Below are 20,418 nucleotides of genomic sequence, written 5' to 3'. Positions count from 1 at the left end.
CTTGATGTTCATGCAAGTGGTTCTCTTATCTCCAAAGGTCTCTTTAATTTTCCTGTAGGCAGTATCTATCTTTCCCTTAGTGATACTCGCTTCTACATCCTTGCATTTTTTACAAATTTTACATATTAATTGTAATTCCAAAGAAAGTAGTAGCTGACAGATGTGAAAATTATCGAGCTATCTGTTTAATTTGTCATGGTTGCAAAATACCAACACGAATTCTTTATAGAAGAATAGAAAAATTGGTAGAAGGCGACCTCAGGGAAGATCAGCTTGCATTCCGGGCAAATGTAGGATCACACAAGGCAATACTGACCGTAAACTATAGCATTTATAGACTGGAGTACTCTTTGAAGTTCTGAAGGTAGCAGGGGTAAAATACAGGGAGCGAAAGGCTATTTACGGCTTGTACAGGAACTAGAATACAGTTATGAGTCGAGGGGCATGAAAGGGAAGCAGTTGTTGAGAAGGGAGTGAGACAGGGTTGTAGCCTATCCCCGATGTTATTCAATCTGTACAATGAACAAGCAGTACAGGAAACCAAAGAAAAATTTGGAGTAGTCATTAAAATTCAGGAAGAAATATTTTTGCCGTTTACCGATGACGTTGTACTTCTGTCGCAGATAGTAGAGGACTAGGAAGAGCAGTTTAACGGAATGGACAGTGTCTTGAATGGAGGATGTAAGATGAATACCAACAAAAACAAAACACAAATAATGGAATGTAGTCGAATTAAACCAGGTGCTGCTAAGGGAATTAGATTAGGAAACAAGACACTTAAAGTAGTAGATGAGTTTTGGTATTAGGGCAGCAAAATAACAGCTGATGGCCGAAGTGGAGAGGATACAAAATGTAGACTGGGAATGACAAGAAAAGCGTTTCTGTGGCAGAGACATTTCTTAACATCTAATATAGGTTTAGGAATTAGGAATTCTCTTCTTAAAATATTTGTGTGGAGAGTAGCCACGTATGAAAGTGAAACCTGGACGATAAACATCTTAGAGAAAAAGAGAATAGAAGCTTTCGAAACGTGGTGCTACAGAAGAATGTTGAAGATTAGATGGATAGATCACGTAACTAATGAGGGAAGTGGGTACTGAATAAAATTTGGGATACAAGAAAATTGCCGGCCGTTGTGGCCGAGCGGTTCTAGGCGCTTCAGTCGGGAACCGCGCGACCGCTACGGTCGCAGGTTCGATTCCTGCCTCGGGCATTGATGTGTGTGATGTCCTTAGGTTAATTAGGTTAAAGTAGTTATAAGTTCTAGGGGACTGATGACCTCAGATGTTAATTGGAGACGAATAGGCTCGCACAGGATAAGAGTAGCATGGAGAGCTGCAGTCTTCGGGCTGAAGACCACAACAATTGCTGAGGAACTGACCCCATAGACGACTCGCTTCCCGCTTTCATTGGGAGGATACAGGAGGTAGGCTTTGGCCAGTGACGTAATCATGACTTCGCGTGGCGTTGTGTGCGCGCAAACGAAAAGAGAACAGAACATTGACAATTATTTTTTGCGTCAGTTTTTCGGAATGTAGGGTATGGTGACATCGTTGGTCATAGGTGACGGGCGGTATCGAAGGCTCTAATATGAATAACAAAAAAGAAAAGAAATCGTAGGAGTTAAGCTGTCAGAGTAGCTGTGAGGAAGGCGGACGGGTCGGGTAGTGCTCTTGGGGTAGCGGTAGTGTTAACCATATATATGCGAAGATGGTATCTGTTCTTTCGGACATGTACGAAAGCAGGAGATCCCGGGTTCGAGTCCCGGTCGGGGCACACATTTTCATCTGCCCCGTTGACGTATATCAACGCCTGTAAGCAGCTAAGGGTGTTAATTTCATTGTAGAAGTGTTAACCGTCTAGTCAAACGCTCGAAACTGGGGAAGGACAACTTCTCTAAAGCGTTGGCGTATCCTGTAATCGGAATACGGTTGGGTTGGGTTGTTTGGAGGAGGAGACCAAGCAGCGAGGTTATCGGTCTCATCGGATTAGAGGACAGGGAAGGAACTCGGCCGTGCCCTTTCAAAGGAACCATCCCGGCATTTGCCTGGAGCGATTTAGGGAAATCACGGAAAACCTATATCAGAATGGCCGGACGCGGGTTTGAACGTCAGCGGTTATTGAAACAGTTTGTACTTCCCGCTACCTTATCAGATTGACTTTCACGAGATCGCCGGCGGTTACAGCCGAAGGTTCGCCCCCCTGAGGCCCAGTGGGAGTCAACGTGTTTAACGGAGTCCCCAGTGACACACAGCGCTACGCACGAGACGAGCCCGCCCAACGGGAATTGCAAGAACGATAGACGTGCATCGTGGAACGACAGATATCGGCGGCAGTGCGCGGGGCCCGTTAGTGAGCGACGCGCGCCTGCCGGTTCCCGGCGCTGTGTGTACTCGAGCCGTCACCTGACTGGCGGCGTGCCAGGAGGAAGCGGTGCTAGCCACCGACTGTACGCCGCTGCGAATGGAGAGCCAAGTCGACATGCGGGAGGTGATCGTCGACCGAGCGTCCGGCTACAAGCCGTCAAGAGGTGACTACTGCAGCGGCTTATCTGCTCTCAAACGCTTTATCTGGCCTCGGCGTTCGCTTCTGCGCAAATCTGCCATTCTCTCGTGCCTTCTGTCCACCGCAACGAGTTACAGTGCTGCCATGCCGAACGTTCTCGAATGCGTTACAGACGTATGCTTCCGTTCTGATCCTGCACAGTTGTAATATGTTTTCTACCTGTGGTATCTAGCCTCCTATTTCTTACCCGAACGTACTAAAATTTCATCTGCGGTCAAATGCCTGTTGCGTAATAAGTAGGTACGGCAACATTTTAAGATATGCCGCCGTCTGTATCTTTCACGGAGCGAAGCTACATTGTAAGACTACAGGGAAACAGTGGAAATAACTGAAGTTGTGCGCAATAGTGAGAGAACCGGCTAGAGTGTGACAGTGGTCCTCCCCGGAAAATTGATTGTGGTGGTAGACATCTGTGGCAAAGTCAGAGGTCTAAGTTGTGTTGGAATGTGATAATTTGGGTGTGAGTTGGCGAGGCTAACGAATGTGAATGAGAAATAGAGGCCTTAGTTAAAGATAAACTTGTAATGTAGCCTGCTGTCCAAGTTCGCGATGTATTTAGCGCAGTTGCCATATTTAACACGCTTTTCGTTGTAAAAATTGAAACTACAAGATAAAATCAGAAAGCATATATTAGAATATGGACAAGTATCGGACTATTTTGATGCCTATAATGTACATATATCATACATACGCTACGAAAAATACAAAGGGGGGGGGGGGCGGGGAGGGTGCACTACGTAACTTTTAAGTGGGAATCCACGAATTGAGACGTTCCGTGTGATTAATTACAGTCACTTCAGACAGCTTATGTAAATGCCATTGATCACAGACGACGGCGCTTCTCATATCAAATGGGTCTGAGCACTATGGGACTTAACATCTGAGGTCATCAGTCCCCTAGAACTTAGAAATACCTAATCCTAACTAACCTAAGGACATCACACACATCCATGCCCGAGGCAGGATTCGAACCTGCGACCGTAACGGTCGCGCGGTTCCAGACTGTAGCGCCTAGAACCGCTCGCCCACACCGGCCGGCACTTCTCATATCCAAGTCTCTACTGTCAGAACCTTACGAACTGCGTCTCCGGTAAAAACGTAGAGTTTAAAGACAGTAGTGGTCTAGTACTTCTAGGAATTGAAGCGGAAGTGCCGGGTTAGATTTTCGGGAGCTATCTCAAGTTTTATTCTTGCGGAAAGGTCTGCAGGAGGGGGCCCACTGTGCTTCGTGGGGCCAAATGAGAAGCTGTTTGATAAACTAAGCCGCGAATTCGACACACAAACCCACAAACTGGCATCAAGCCCACGTCTCTGCACTAGGCTTGGAGGCATGACGTTTATTTACTGCTTTATTTGGTGGTGCTGGTGGTATTCGTGGCTGGGATGTCTTCTATTTAATGTAGGCTAGCGGCAGTGCTGTCCCTGTATAAAGTTTTCTGAGAACTTTGGTCCTTCCCAAACTCACTTTCTCTTGTTTAGTGGGCGTGTACTCTAACACGCTATCGTGTCTATGGGCCAACATAATTATTTTTTCGCCAGATCGCGTTCGTTGTTTTATAGAAATTATTTCGATTTTTCTTGTGTTATAGATTTGTTGTTCTCATACCTGAACCTTGTCAAGACTCCTTTACTGCCTCAGAAGACTTAATTCGTTCTCAGATTTCTCTTTTATTTTAATGGAGTACTGATTGTTAGGGCAGCAACATCCTTGCCAATTCATTAGCCAATTATACGTCATTTAGTGTTTCAGAAGAGTGCAGCACTATGTGTTGAGCAAATTTGTTCCAGTACATTGCTGGATGTAATGAATAGCCCCTACGAATAAATGCTAATGTATTTCATTTCTAATGGGTGAAGGTTCCGGTATATTTATTCCGGAAGCCGCGAGGAGAGCGACTGACGCTATCAACAGACAACTATTCTTCAGCACTAACTAACCACTATGGCCACTATCACGCCATACAATCATACGTACAGTATTATACCAACGTAGCGGCACCTTTGAGAATGGGGATATTTGGACAGGGGCATTCTTACTATTAACGCCTTCTAACGTTGGTACTAAAAACTTGAAAATACCAGACAATGAGAGAATATGGGGGTTTTAGCAGGGATGGAAATATAAAGCGAAATGCGCAACATATGAAAAAATAGCCATATAACGTTCGTTGGCTTCTCCAACTCACCTCAAAATCGCTACTTTCCAACCCTCCTAAAACTCGGGCTACGCTGCTGATCAGTGTGACACAACCTTCATTTCAAAATATTTGCACGACGGTGATATCATTGATCAAATAACCGTTAACAGACATTTTTTTATCTGTCCCAAAATTATTTTACGCGGATGGTTCCTTCAAAAAGCCAGGGCCAAATTTGTTTCAGAATGTAATTTCTTTTGATGAGATTACAAAAAATATGTAGAAAAATAAATAAATCTTTCATTTTCGTATCGTCCCATGCCTAATAACATACTCTAACAAAGCCAGTGTGTAATTATGCTTGAATTGCGCTCTCTTGTCTAATCATCTAATCTTGTATTTCTCTGCGGAAATGGATCTCCAGAACATTTATCTCGTTTCGTGGTTGCAGCTAGCTTTACTAATTAGCGTCATGTTTCACCCCATTAATTGATTTTGTATCTCAGTTGTGGGGATATTAGGTGTGGATATAGTATGTCTCACTGGTAGTTAAGAGTTCAGTGGCGATTGTGGTGGAATATAATTCACAGGCATCGTAATAAGTTAACACCTATGATGGCTGTAGGCGACCGTAGAAAACTTAAAACTGCTAAGTTAGCCGTAGAATGCATTTGTCGGAGAAACTGAACTCGTATTCTGGAGGAGCACTATTGAAATCCGCGCGCGGCCATCCTGATTTAAGGTTTCTGTGACGTAACGTCTATTTACCAACAATTTGTCATTCACCGCTTTTACACGCATTGCTGTTGTTGTGGTCTTCAGTCCTGAGACTGGTTTGATGCAGCTCTCCATGCTACTCTATCCTGTGCAAGCTACATCTCCCAGTACCTACTGCAACCTACATCATTCTGAATCTGCTTAGTGTATTCATCTCTTGGTCTCCCTCTACGATTTTTACCCTCCACGCTGCCCTCCAATACTAAATTGGTGATCCCTTGATGCCTCAGAACATGTCCTACCAACCGATCCCTTCTTCTGGTCAAGTTGTGCCACAAACTTCTCTTCTCCCCAATCCTATTCAATACTTCCTCATTAGTTATGTGATCTACCCATCTAATCTTCAGCATTCTTCTGTAGCACCACATTTCGAAAGCTTCTATACTCTTCTTGTCCAAACTATTTATCGTCCATGTTTCACTTCCATACATGGTTACACTCCATACAAATACTTTCAGAAATGACTTCCTGACATTTAAATTTATACTCGATATTAACAAATTTCTCTTCTTCAGAAACGCTTTCCTTGCCATTGCCAGTCTACATTTTATATCCTCTCTACTTCGACCATCATCAGTTACTTTGCTCCCCAAATAGCAAAACTCCTTTACTACTTTAAGTGTCTCATTTCCTAATCTAATTCCCTCTGCGTCACCTGACTTAATTCGACTACATTCCATTATCCTCGTTTTGATTTTGTTGATGTTCATCTTATATCCGCCTTTCAATACACTATCCATGCCGTTCAACTGCTCTTCCAAGTCCTTTGCTGTCTCTGACAGAATTACAATGTCATCGGCGAACCTCAAAGTTTTTAATTCTTCTCCATGTATTTTAATACCTGCTCCGAATTTTTCTTTTGTTTCCTTCACTGCTTGCTCAATATACAGATTGAATAACCTCGAGGAGAGATTTCAACCCTGCCTCACTCCCTTCCCAACCACTGCTTCCCTTTCATGTCCCTTGACTCTTATAACTGCCATCTGGTTTCTGTACAAATTGTAAATAGCCTTTCGCTCCCTGTCTTTTACTCCTGACATCTTCAGGATTTGTAAGAGAGTATTCCAGTCAACATTGTCAAAAGCTTTCTCTAAGTCTATAAATGCTAGAAACGTAGGTTTGTCCTTCCTTAATCTAGTTTCTAAGATAAGTCGTAGGGTCAGTATTGCCTCACGTGTTCCAACATTTCTACGGAATCCAAACTGATCTTCCCCGAGGTCGGATTCTACTAGTTTTTCCATTCGTCTGTGAAGAATTCGCGTTAGTATTTTGCAGCTGTGACTTATTAAACTGATAATTCGGTAATTTTCACATCTGTCAACACCTGCTTTCTTTGGGATTGGAATTATTAATTCTTCTTTACGTCTGAGGGTATTTCGCCTGTTTCATACATCTTGCTCACCAGATGGTAGAGTTTTGTCAGCACTGTCTCTCCCAAGGCCGTCAGTAGTTCCAATGGAATGTTGTCTACTCCGGGGGCCTTGTTTCGACTCAGGTCTTTCAGTGGTCTGTCAAACTCTTTACGCAGTATCGTATCTCCCATTTCATCTTCATCTTCATCTTCATCTTCATCCTCATCCATTTCCATAATATTGTCCTCAAGTACATCGCCCTTGTATAGACCCTCTGTATATTCCTTTCACCTTTCTGCTTTCCCTTCATTGCTTAGAACTGGGTTTCCATCTGAGCTCTTGGTATTCATGCAAGTGGTTCTCTTTTCTCCAAAGGTCTCTTTAATTTTCCTGTAGGCAGTATCTATCTTACCCCTAGTGAGATAAGCCTTTAATCCTTACATTTGTCCTCTAGCCATCCCTGTTTAGCCATTTTGCACTTCCTGTCGATCTCATTTTTGAGACGTTTGTATTCCTTTTTGCCTGCTTCATTTACTGCAATTTTATATTTTCTCCTTTCATCAATTAAATTCAATATTTCTTTTGTTACCCAAGGATTTCTACTAGCCCTCGTCTTTTTACCTACTTGATCCTCTGCTGCCTTCACTACTTCATCCCTCAGAGCTACCCATTCTTCTTCTACTGTATTTCTTTCCCCCATCCCTGTCAATTGTTCCCTTATGCTCTCCCTGAAACTCTGTACAACCTCTGGTTTAGTCAGTATATCCAGGTCCCATCTCCTTAAATTCGCCCCTTTTTGCAGTTTCTTCAGTTTTATTCTACAGGTCATAGATTGTGGTCAGAGTGCACATCTGCCCCTGGAAATGTCTTACAATTTAAACCTGGTTCGTAAATCTCTGTCTTATTATTATGTAATCTATCTGAAACCTGTCAGTACACGCATAGCCCAACAATAAAACTGGTTCTTTGAGAAAATGGAAATGTCAGTACGAGTAAGAAATTTTGGTGAGACAGACCTGTAAAGAGAAGGAAGACTACTTAGTGGGTTAGCCACTGTTTATCGCTTGTCACGTAAGAGATCAGTCAAAGAAAAACAGTTGTTTGCGTAGCGAATGCCTTCCTGGAAATCGTTTTCGCAGAGAACGCTATCATTGACGAGCAGTGTTGATCCACGTGACCCACCATATCCAGGAACTTATAAATTAATTACCTCGGCCTCATTAAATATATCTAACGGCAGGCTTTTCTCCTTCCTTCGGGGAACTGTTTCTTCTGCCCTGTACATCTTTGGAACATATTCCTAAACGATAATCTACAGTAGTGCACATATCTTTTTATATTGTACCGTGACGATTTAGATTAGACTGGCTGAGTTCTTCCAGCTCCTTGCCGTATTTGATGATCCGAGAAGTTACGAATTTGTTTTCTTTGCAGAAATACTAGACTTATTTTTTCCCTGCATTTCTGTCTTGCTTTTGTCGCGAGGCAAGTATAAAAGTGTACTGGAAAAAGAGGCAAAGGCGCTTTAAACTTCACTATGGCAGTGAGCCGAGAGGGAGTTACGGGTACGCGCTCGTTGATGTACAACTGGCAGAGTATCTGCCGTCAATCGTATGTATGAAGGTTACTCAGCAGAGTTGATACCGTAGTTGCATCCACTAGTTTACTGTTTGACACAACAGGATTGTTAAAATGAGACATCGTTGCCAGCTGTGCATTATCTCTTCGTTTCCATCAAGTTGACGTCTCTGGATTTTTTCTTCTGGGGATTCGTAAAAGGCATTGTTTATAAAGACGTTCCAACTACACCTGAAGATATGCGAGAGAGAATTGTCAGAGCATGTGATTCGGTAAGTGCCGATGTGAAAAGGAATACCACGTAATCCATGGTAAGAAGATTGCAGCACTGCATTGATACTAATGGTCATCACTTCAAGCACCTTCTGTAAATGGACTTTCATGACACCTTTTTGACCTTCAAAGATCTTACTGTTACACATCATTGGATTCGTCTCGGTAGCCGCTATCAGAAAATAAGTACCAAACTAGTTAGTGGCTCACCCTGTATAATGTACACGAAAATCCAGTTAAATTCTTAATTACCGATCCCTTACAAAAGATTGTTAATCGAGCCTGTTTAAATAAAAAAGATTACAAATTAATTTTTTCCATCTTTATGTATTTGAAACTTCATGAAAATGCTCGTAGAACTTATACCTTTGTACAAAAATTTGATTTCGCCAGTAAACGAACCCAGCCCCCACCCCTCAAGTCACGCTTGTAACTTATCAAAGGGCCACTTTGCTTGTCGGAAAAACAACCATGCTTTACGATAATGGAGATGGTCGGGAAACTCGAAAGTCGATTTTGTCGAGAATTTTTGGGTGATTGATGTTCCAGTTCTGAACTTCAAGTGCCGGAAAAAAAAAAAAAAACGATTGCCGTGTGACAAAGGAGCGGAGAATTCTACAGAATTATATGACGTAGTGCAGACATGTTGAAGGGAATCGTCACGCACCCAACTACCAAGCCAAATGAATATCATCGGCCGGGGTGGCCGAACGGTTTTAGGCGCTACAGTCTGGAACCGCGCGACCGCTACGGTCGCAGGTTCGAATCCTGCCTCGGGCATGGATGTCTGTGATGTCCTTAGGTTAGTTAGGTTTAAGTAGTTCTACGTTCTAGGGGACTGATGACCTCAGATGTTAAGTCCCATAGTGCTCAGAGCCATTTGAACCAAATGAATATCGCAATCTAACCTGAAACTCTCTGCATGCAAATTCTGGACGCTGTGCGTTCTGTTAGAAAACATTAGTGAAAATTTCGTCTTGCTTCTACTTTCCGCCAATTCAGTTGCTCTGCAGTGTGTTTGTAGAAAATAGCCGCGAATACCATTTGCAGCAACTTTTTCACGTTAATTGAATAAGTATATGAACGCTATTAATTTTTGGTAATACTGAATAATAATACTTCTTACGGATATCAACAAAGTAGACTGAACATGAAAATGGAAACGTGTAAGCAAGCAGCACATCACGAAGGTGCATTCGACGGTACATTGAAAAACTGACATACTGAAACAGTTCGCATCGATCGGCTCAGGGAAGCTGCCGACTGTTCAAAGTAACAGGATGATAACACTAGGAGCACTGAGGGAATTGTCAGGAGAACTGTGGGGGACAATAGTGATCATTGTGTGCTGCAACTGCCTTTCTTTGACCAGGTACTGATGAGGCAAAGTAGGAGACCTTCGTTACTTTCGACGAGGGATGAAAGTCGGGGAGCTTTCGTTTGCAGCTAGTGCAGCAGTGCGAAGACACTGTATCAATCCACAGACGAACAATTCAAAGAATTCAATATCTTAGAGGGATAACAGACGAAAACCAGCCCACCGTGAATTTACAGGGTGTTTCAGAAATGACCGGGGTATTTGAAACGGCAATACAAACTAAACGAGCAGCGATAGAAATACACCGTTTGTTGCAATATGCTTGGGACAACAGTACATTTTCAGGCAGACAAACTTTCAAAATTACAGTAGTTACAATTGTCAACAACAGATGGCGCTGCGGTCTGGGAAACTCTATAGTACGATATTTTCCACATATCCACCATGCGTAGCAATAACATGGCGTAGTTTCTGAATGGAATTACCCGAAACCTTTGACAACGTGTCTGGCGGAATGGCTTCACATGCAGATGAGATGTACTACTTCAGCTATTCAATTGTTTCTGGATTCTGGCGGTACACCTGGTCTTTCAAGTGTCCCCACAGAAAGAAGTCACAGGGGTTCATGTCTGGCGAATAGGGAGGCCAATCCACGCCGCCTCCTGTATGTTTCGGATAACCCAAAGCAATCACACGATCATCGAAATATTCATTCAGGAAATTAAAGACGTCGGTCGTGCGATGTGGCCGGGCACCATCTTGCATAAACCACGAGGTGTTCGCAGTGTTGTCTAAGGCAGTCTGTACCGCCACAAATTCATGAAGAATGTCCAGATAGCGCAACATGGGGCTTTTCGGTTCCCCATATGCGCCAGTTGTGTTTATTGACGAAGCCGTCCAGGTAAAAATAAGCTTCGTCAGTAAACCAAATGCTGCCCACATGTATATCGCCGTGTTCAATCCTGTGCACTATATCGTTAGCGAATGCCTCTCGTGCAGCAATGGTAGCGGCGCTGAGGGGTTGCCGCGTTTGAATTTTGTATGGATAGAGGTGTAAACTCTGGCGCATGAGACGATACGTGGACGTTGGCGTCATTTGGACCGCAGCTGCAACACGGCGAACGGAAACCCGAGGCCGCTATTGGATCACCTGCTGCACTAGCTGCGTGTCGCCCTCTGTGGTTGCCGTACGCGGTCGCCCTACCTTTCCAGCACGTTCATCCGTCACGTTCCCAGTCCGTTGAAATTTTTCAAACATATCCTTTATTTTATCGCTTTTCGGTCCTTTGGTTACATTAAACCTCCGTTGAAAACTTCGTCTTGTTGCAGCAACACTGTGTTCTAGGCGGTGGAATTCCAACACCAGAAAAATCCTCTGTTCTAAGGAATAAACCATGTTGTCCACAGCACACTTGCACGTTGTGAACAGCACACGCTTACAGCAGAAAGACGACGTACAGAATGGCCCACCCACAGACTGCGTTGTCTTCTATATCTTTCACATCACTTGCAGCGCCATCTGTTGTTGAAAATTGTAACTACTGTAATTTCGAAAGTTTGTCCGCCTGAAAATGTACTGTTGTCCCAAGCATATTGCAACAAACGGTGTATTTCTATCGCTGCTCGTTTAGTTTTTATTGCCGTTTCAAATATACCGGTCATTTTTTGAAACACCCTGTATGAAAACTGGATAGATGACTACACGAACCTTCTACCCTTTATTTCTGTCCTGAATGTTACCGGTTTAAAGTTTAATATTGTAATTGTTCTGGTCTTCAGTCTGAAGACTGGTTAGATGCAGCTCTCCACGCTAACCTATTCTTCATCTCTTAATGATGCCTCACGATGTGTCCTATCAACCAATCACATCTTTCAGTCAAGTTGTGACATGAATTTCTTTTTCCCCCAGTTCGATTCCGCACCTCATTAGTTATTCGGTCTACTCGTCTAATGTACAGCATTCTTTTTTAACGCCGCATTTCCAAAACTTCTGTTCTCTCCTTCTGTGAACTGCTTATCGTCCACCTTCCACTTCTGTAAAATGCTACACTTAAGACAAATACCTTCAGAAAAGACTTACTAACCCTTAACTACACGTATAATAGATGTTAACAAATTCCTCTTTTTCAGAAATACCGTACTTCCCCTGCTACTACTGATCGGCATTTTATATCCTGTCTACTTCTTCCATCATCAGTCATTTTGCTATCCAAATAGAACAACTCATCTACTACTTTTCTTGTCTTATTTCCTAATCAAATCCCTCAGCATCGTCTGATTTAATGCGACTACATTCAATTACCTTTGCTTTACTTTCGTTGATGTTCATCTTAAATTCTCGTTTCAAGACACTACCAATATCGTTCATCTGCTCTTTCACGTAATTTGCCATCTCTAAAAGAATTACAGTATCATTGACAAATCTCAAAGGTTTTGTTTCTTTTTTCCAAATTTCGTCTTGGTTTCCTTTACTGCTTGCGCAACGTACAGATTGAATAACACCGGAAATAAGCTACAAATCTGTCTCATTCTCTTTTCAATTACAGATACCCTTTCATGTCGTTAGACTTTTAGAACTGCAAACTGGTTTCTTTACAAGTTATAAATAACCTTTCGCTCCCTGTGTTTTATCCCATCTACCTTCAAAATGTCAAAGAGTGTGTTGTAGTCAACATTGTCAAAATCGTTCTTTGAACCTACATATGTTACAAACTTAGGTCTGTCTCTCTTCAACCGTATTTCTTCAACCTATCGTCTAAAATAACACATAGGGTCAGAATTGCGTCACATGTTCATACATTTCTCTGGGACAAAAATGATCTTCCGAGAGGTAAGCTGTTACAGGTTTTTTCCTTCTTCTGTATCAGGTGGAATAGTCTCATAATGGCTGGTTCTCCCAAGGAAGTCAGTTGGGAGGGATGTTGTCTACTCCATGAGCCTTGTGTCCACTTACGTCTTTCAGTGCTCCGACAAATTATTCTCACAGTACCATATCATCCATCCCATCTTCACCTACTTCCTCTTCTTTAATATAGTCCTCAAGTTTGTTTCGCCTACATAGACCCTCTATATAGTCCTTCCACATCCCAAATTTCTCTTTCTTGCTTAGTACTGATTTGCCATCGGACCTCATATTCATAAAGCTGCTTATCGTAACTCTAAAGATCTCTCTAATTTGCTGTAGGCAGTATCTATCTTTCCACTAGACATACATGTCTCTACAGTGTTGCATTTGTCCTGCAGCAATTTATGATTAGCCATTCTGGATTTCCTGTCAGTTTCATTTTCTTAGACGTCTGCATTCCCTTTTGTCCGCCCCGTTTGCTGCATTTGCATAATTTCTCTTTTCGTCTGTTAAATTCAGTATCTCCTTTGTTCAGTGATTTCTACTACGACTTATCTTTTTACCTAGTTCATCCTCTTCTGCCTTCATTATTTCATCTCTCAAAGCTACCCATTCGTCTTCTGCTGTATTCCTTTACCTTGTCCCAGTCAGTAGTTGCCTAATTTTCCCTCTGAAACTTTCAACTTATGCAGGTACCAGATCCTTAATTTTCAACCTTTTGTCAATTTATTCTGCTTTAATCTACATTCCGTAACCAATAAAGTATGGTCAGAGTCCACATATGCCCCTGTAACTGTCTTGCAGTTTAAAATCTGGTTCTGAAATCTATGTCTTACCATTACACAATCAGTCTGGAACATTACAGGTCTCTCCCACCTATACAACTTTCTTTCACAATTCTTAAACCAAGTTTAAGCGAGGATTAAATTATGCTCTTTGCAAAATTTTACCAAGCAGCTTCCTCTTTCATTCCTTTCCCCCAGTCCTTATTCACCTATTATTTTTCCTTCTCTTCCTACTATCGAATTCCACTTACTCATCACAGTTAAATTTTCGTCTCCCTTAGCTACCTGAATAATCTCCTTTAGCTATTCACACATTCTTTCAGTCTCTTAACTCCATCTGCGAAACTATTTGGCATTTAAACTTGTATTGCTGTGGTGAGTTTTGGCTTTGAGTCAGTCTTGGCTACGGCAATGCGTTCATTATGCTATTCAAAGTAGCTCACCCGCATTCTTACTTTATCATTATTAGACCTACTCCTGTAGCAACCCCTACCTGATTTTGCATTTATAACCCCGTACTTGCTTGACTGGAAGTTCTGTTTCTCCTGCAACTGAGCCTCACGTATCCCCACTATATCCAACTTTGACTTGTTCATTTCCCTTTTTAAATTTTACCTTTCGTGCCTGATTAAAGGATCTCCATGCTGCGACCCGTATAACGCCAATTTTGTTTCTCCTGATCTGCAGAATATCTTACCCAAAAGGATGTTATCATTTAACCATATAGTAGACCTGCATACCCTCGGGAAAAATACGACTGTAGTTTTCCCTAGATTTCAGCCATTCGCAGTAGAAGCATAGCGAGACCATGTTGACTAATGTTACAAGGACAAATCAATCAAGCAAACTGTTACCTTGCAACTACTGAAATGGTTGTTGCTCCTTTTCGGGTACACGGGTTAGTCTAGCCTCCCCATAGATACCCCTCCGTTGTGGTTGCACCGACGATACTACTATCTGTTGTGTAGAGGCATGCAAGCCATCCGACTTTGGCAACGTCCATTGTTCGTGGGAGGAGTTCCCCATTAATGGAGGAATATGTTTTATATACCAATGTTACTTTAAATCCATATTTATTGCCCAAGATTTTTGTATTTGAATAAGAGCTTGTTACTTCTTCAACATCATTTTATTTATTGCCCAAGATTTTTGTATTTGAATAAGAGCTTGTTACTTCTTCAACATCATTTGTTAGACGTGTACCCAAGTAAGACGTAAAGTTTCATAAACAAAACTTGTGTGCTATGCGACAAATGCAAAAGTCTGAGATTCAGTCATTAGTTAGATCTACTTCCTGACATACTTTAAACTATATCTCCGTATAACTGCCTCAGTGGACCAGTTCCCGGTTCGGAATAAGGCAAGGACTTACCGTCTGCTGTAGGACTAAGCTAGTAAACATTCTTTTTGCATAGACCAGTGTTCCTCGGGAGAGATCGAAGTGGTTTGGTGCAATTTATATAGCAACACTGTAGTCTAGTAACATCCACAGATAAATTTTTGAAGCAACGTGCGTGAAGAAAAGTGTTTTTAGCACAAGGACGTGATTTACTGTATAAAATGAGTATTGCTGTCTTAGCTAAGTGGTAATGGAATTAGCGGCTCTTCATCTCTGCTGTATATTATCCCTGTGATATAAACCATTTAGATAGCATCACTCCTGCTAAGTAATTATAAATTAAGAATAAAGTGTGTTTAAAACTGTTGGTGTGTCTAAGAACATAGAAGGTTCGCGCTCAACGATTTTAAAGTTTCATTAATTAAAAACTCTGTAACTGAATTACGAATGTAATCAACAGCCGGCCGCGGTGGTCTCGCGGTTCTAGGCGCGCAGTCCGGAACCTTGCGACTGCTACGGACGCAGGTTCGAATCCTGCCTCGGGCATGGATGTGTGTGATGTCCTTAGGTTAGTTAGGTTTAAGTAGTTCTAAGTTCTAGGGGACTGATGACCACAGCAGTTGAGTCCCATAGTGCTCAGAGCCCTTTTTTTGTAATCAACAAAAGAAATGACGAGGTTTCCCAATTTCAGTTTTAACTGGTAACGCCCAGAGTTTTACACAATCTATTCTACTTTACAGTAACTCATGAAAAGATGAATGAAAATGATTCATTATGATAAATATGAACAAGTCAACCTTAAATTCAGGTCACGAGAGATATTTACGTAGGGATAACACGCATTTGAAGCGTTCTGGGAAAACCCAGCCATGAAGTCGTGAGACAGTTGTCGGAGAACATGAAATTAAATGTGGAAAGTGAAGTGTGGAACGAGAACCAGCAGAAGAAGGGCCGATAAACGTATTCACCTAGCATGTGGTTAGTCTGTTTGCAGATGTCGGCTTCAATTATCTTCCGTTACAAAGGACAGGATTGTCAGTGGTATGCAGTTGCGCAGCGGAATCTTTATTACCTAAATTAGTGATTACTGAAAAAAAATGCGGTTTGAGGAGGATATGACGTTTGGCACTGAGCGATTATTCTTTGTTACGAAAAACGCTGGTGCGTACCACAGCAACTTAGCGAATGAACAGATTGTCGAATCTCTACGAATTCAGCAGACATTGCTATTGCGAAGGAGATGACCGTTACTAACTCTGCCCCCTCTTAAAAATTTCCCTGTTCAGCAGACAGAAGACAACCGGCGGCACCAACTGAACAGGCTGACCGCGGAGCAGCGCTACCCAGTTGTTGAACTTCGAACAAGGGCGGGTATTTTTACCAGCCGCTGTCTTTTTCTAAAAATTATTATCTTGGAACAATCCAAGTTATAGAATCGGAGCAACAACACTAAATAACACCCGCGATCAGGGAATTCATTAGGCTTTGTCCAAGCTCTCGCAGCAATCGGTAATACTTAGATTTACTTATAGAATAAACAGTTAGTAAGGTAATTGCGTAGTTTAAATTTTAATAACTAAACCATTTTTGTAATAAAACCATTATGGATATGAAAAATCACAAAGAAGTTACATCACTGTAATGTCATATTAATACTGTACACTGGTAAGGAATCGGTACTTAAAATTTCTCTGTTCCTATGTGGACCTACGTAATACGTTCGCTGCATGACTTGTCATCGATAGCTCCTGGGTCTTTATTCTGGAACAACTGAAATGATTCCTTGACAGACTGTAATGTCTCTTGCACCGATCTCTCCGCGATATTTTCAGAAATTTTATAAATGATATAACTCAGTACATATCTCGAAATATCTCTTCTGATCTTACCGATTATCAATGCAAAGTAGTTTCAAGCCCAATTATTCCTTGGAGCGTCCATTTACTCCATAGAATAGCTTCTCTGCTATCTATGTTTTCTCTTATGAAAAGAATGAAGGAATTCTTGCCGATTAGTCGTGAAAGGAGGAGGATGTATATGTATGTATTGTTGAGCTAGTCGTCATCTTGGTTAGATTCTGTATGAGAAGGAATTTAATACATGAACTAAACTAAAGTAAGTGTGTTCGCGTATTATTTAACTGATTATTATTGACAGTCTGCTTACTACGCTGTGTTGCATGGCATCAGTGGGGAACGTCTGATTTACACTGGACGAACCTGCCGTTTTGTATGCTCAAGATATCCAGTTGCTTCAAATAAATAGGCTAACACGGTCTTACCACCAGATCTCCGGTCTTCCCCATGTGATCACCGAAAGTTAATAATTATTACAAATGTTTCCAGGAGATCGACTGACAATTTTCGTCGCACCGAGACTTCCAGATTGCTTCATTGCCTTATGGAATTTAAGTTAAGCTCAATTTAATCAGGATAGAACAGTATTGAACTGTGTGAATGTGATAAGCCTGCTTTGTGAATGAAAATTCCCTTAACATATGCATGTTTTTACTATCCTGATCAGTGAAGCTAAATCAGGCCGGTGTGTGAGAGGTTTTTAAATTTTAGATTCCACAAAAAATATTAAAAGACGACACGCTGTATTTCATGGACATCGCATCAGAACAATGCAGAAGTACTCAATCTCCAGCGACGTCGTTGTCGCCCTTAAATTCAACAGTAACGTGCGGAGAAACCTGCTTCCCGAAATGTGTGGCACATTTCTGTAGGTTGTTTGGAGTTCCTCCATTCTACCGTGTTGATCACTTCGGCGGCATTCTCGTTAAGCAAACCGCCGGAGTTAGCAACATACGTTCCCTTAACACCTCAGTCGATTGTTTTAAAGTCTCGGCGTGTCGGATGAAATGCAGCTGTGGTCGAATTTATCGGGCCAGTGGTAACAGCAGTAGCTAGCAGGAACTGGGCAGCTGTCTTTGTTTACATCCATTCAGAAGATATTTCCACTTATTCCGTAATATCCTCGTTTAACCTACACTCGACTACTTTATTTTTCATCAACGCATGTAGTAATTTTATCAATTCATTTAATTTTAATGCTTGTAGTTTATACGTGGTTTCTCGGATATTGAGAAACGCCGTTAGAATGGCTGCAGATGGTAGAGACGCGCCCTGTGATATAATAACAATATAAAGCAGCCTCGAAAAAACAGCAACTGCAGTATAATGTATGACATTTCGGGCTTGAGATTATAATCCGTTTAAATCCAGGCGTACAACTGCAGAAAGCAAATGTTAAGGCACACTTGGCTATGAGAAGATAGACACACAAAACCAGTTTAAGTTATCAACTAAGTCATAAGAGACTGGAATGTACCTGATTCGTATCACAATCTCTCAGTCAATAGAATATATGGGATGGGGCTAATGTGAAAACATGTTAATTGCTTTACCTCGTTTGCCTGGTAGTAATGGAGGATCTACGAGGGTCGTTCAATAAGTAATGCCCCAATTTTTTTTCTCAGAACATATTTATTGTTAAGAGTCAGAATTTGGTGACAATATACATCAATATGTCTGGTCCATGTCCTATTTTTCTACGTAGTCTTCATCACGTTCTATGGACGTACACCAACGTTGTGGAAGAGCATGTATTCCCTGCTGGTAAAACCTCTTGTCCTGTAGGCGTTGCCATGTTTTCACTTCATGACTGACACTCTCATCATCTTCAAAGTGTGTTCTCTGTAGAGAATCTTTAAGCTCCAACAATTAAGATGAAATAGCCTCTCCTTGAAACTTGTGGTCCGCTGTGAGCATTCGTGGAACCCATCGTGAGCACCTCTTTGATTATCTGAGAGTCTCGATCACTGCAGACGATTTGCCAATGCTGACCGACAACTGTAGAGCTAGTTGTCGAATTGTGATGTGCCGGTCGGCCGAATAATGGCATCCGCACGATTCAGCTGGTCTGGAGTAGTGGCTGTGACACTACTTCCCGAGCATGGCTGATCATGGAGCTCTGTTTCTGCATTTCCTGAGGCTGTAACTTTCTTTACCCATCGGCCAACTGTGCTCTTAGCAATTGCAGCAACGCCATACACTGCACACAAACGTTTATGGATGTGCACTACGGTTTCTATTTTTCTGCACAAAAGATTTCAATAACAGCACGCTGCTTGTAACGTGAGCCTTGTGTAGGCGCCATTTTGACGCTGTACTACGGCTCTGCTATTTGCCAGAGCTGTTAGAAACTTCGACGGCGCACAGAACAAACATCAAATGTGAAGCACCAACAAGGACGTTTGTCTATGTATATTAATGGCATTTAAAAAAAAAAAAAAATGTGGGGCGTTACTTATTGAGCGACCCTCGTACAACTACATGGATCCTCTGCAAATCACATTTAAGTGCCTGGTAGAGGGTTCATCGAACCACATTCACAATAATTCTCTATTATTCCAATCACGTACAGCGCGCGGAGAAAACGGTTACCTATATCTTTCTGTGCGAGCTCTGATTTCCTTTATTTTATTCTGTTGATCGTTTCTCCCTACATAGGCCGGCGTCAACATAATATTTTCGCATTCGGAGGAGAAAGTTAGTGATTGAAATTTCGTGAGAAGATTCCGCCACAACGAAAAATGCCTTTGCCTTAATGACATCCACTCCAAAACCTGTATCATTTCAGCGACACTCGCTCCCCTATTTCGCGATAATACAAAACGCACTGCCCTTCTTTGAACTTTCTCGTACAACCTCTCACTAAAGACCAGTAATACAGTTGTTGACAACGGTTAAGGATTTGGACTCTAGCTCACTTTCGAACAAAAATTACAAAACCGAGATGACAGCTCGTAAATATCTATAGTCGACAATATCCATTTGTAACAGCCAGTCGAGTCAATAAGTCACCCACTGCCTCACAGCGCAAAAAAGAAAAAGAAAAAAAAACCTTGGATGAAATGGTATACGATACAATCAAGCGCTATTAAATTCTGTTAAATGTTCTCGTCAGTCCTCCTAATCCCAAGAAGGTGCAAGCATATTCCTGAAAGTCGAGCATCACAAAATGAAACTGTTTCCAATACAAATCCCAGAAACTCTCTTTACGGGCGCATCTCAGGCGCCGTGTCTTAGAAAAATGGGAAGAAGAATTGGCGATCGACGTCCAACTCAACAGACTGCGACCGCTAAAAGCATCCACCAAAAAGTGGAAATACCGCTTCGTCCTTCTCGAAGGGAAGCTGTTGTCTTACGTTTCACCCATGTTGGTGGAACTTACCTCAAGCACGGCAACATCCTACGCGAAGGAAAAAAAAATGTTCAAATGTGTGTTAAATCTTATGGAACTTAACTGCTAAGGTCATCAGTCCCTAAGCTTACACACTACTTAACCTAAATCATCCTAAGGACAAACACACACACCCATGCCCGAGGGAGAACTCGAACCTCCGTCGGGACCAGCCGCACAGTCCATGACTGCAGCGCCTGA

The 20,418-nt window shown here is 42.0% G+C and overlaps 1 protein-coding gene across 6 annotated transcripts in view; it reads left to right on the top strand.

Annotated features, from left to right (window-relative positions):
- Positions 1 to 20,418, top strand: part of LOC126299589 (band 7 protein AGAP004871-like) — a 260,008-nt gene that overhangs the window by 163,781 nt on the left and 75,809 nt on the right. Inside the window, exon 1 of one of the 6 annotated variants that reach the window (XM_049991608.1) lies at positions 2,336 to 2,530. The exons of the other annotated variants lie outside the window; for them this stretch is intronic. Within the exon in view, the coding sequence (XP_049847565.1) occupies positions 2,464 to 2,530 (67 nt within the window). The 5' untranslated portion in view covers positions 2,336 to 2,463. Of the gene's footprint in view, positions 1 to 2,335; positions 2,531 to 20,418 lie in introns of those variants that run through there. 6 annotated transcript variants of the gene reach the window in all.

Source organism: Schistocerca gregaria, chromosome X (assembly GCF_023897955.1).
Source record: "Schistocerca gregaria isolate iqSchGreg1 chromosome X, iqSchGreg1.2, whole genome shotgun sequence".
NCBI lineage: Eukaryota > Metazoa > Arthropoda > Insecta > Orthoptera > Acrididae > Schistocerca > Schistocerca gregaria.
The sequence above is the reverse complement of the archived record's forward strand: the minus strand, read 5'-3'. Positions and strand labels throughout refer to the sequence as shown.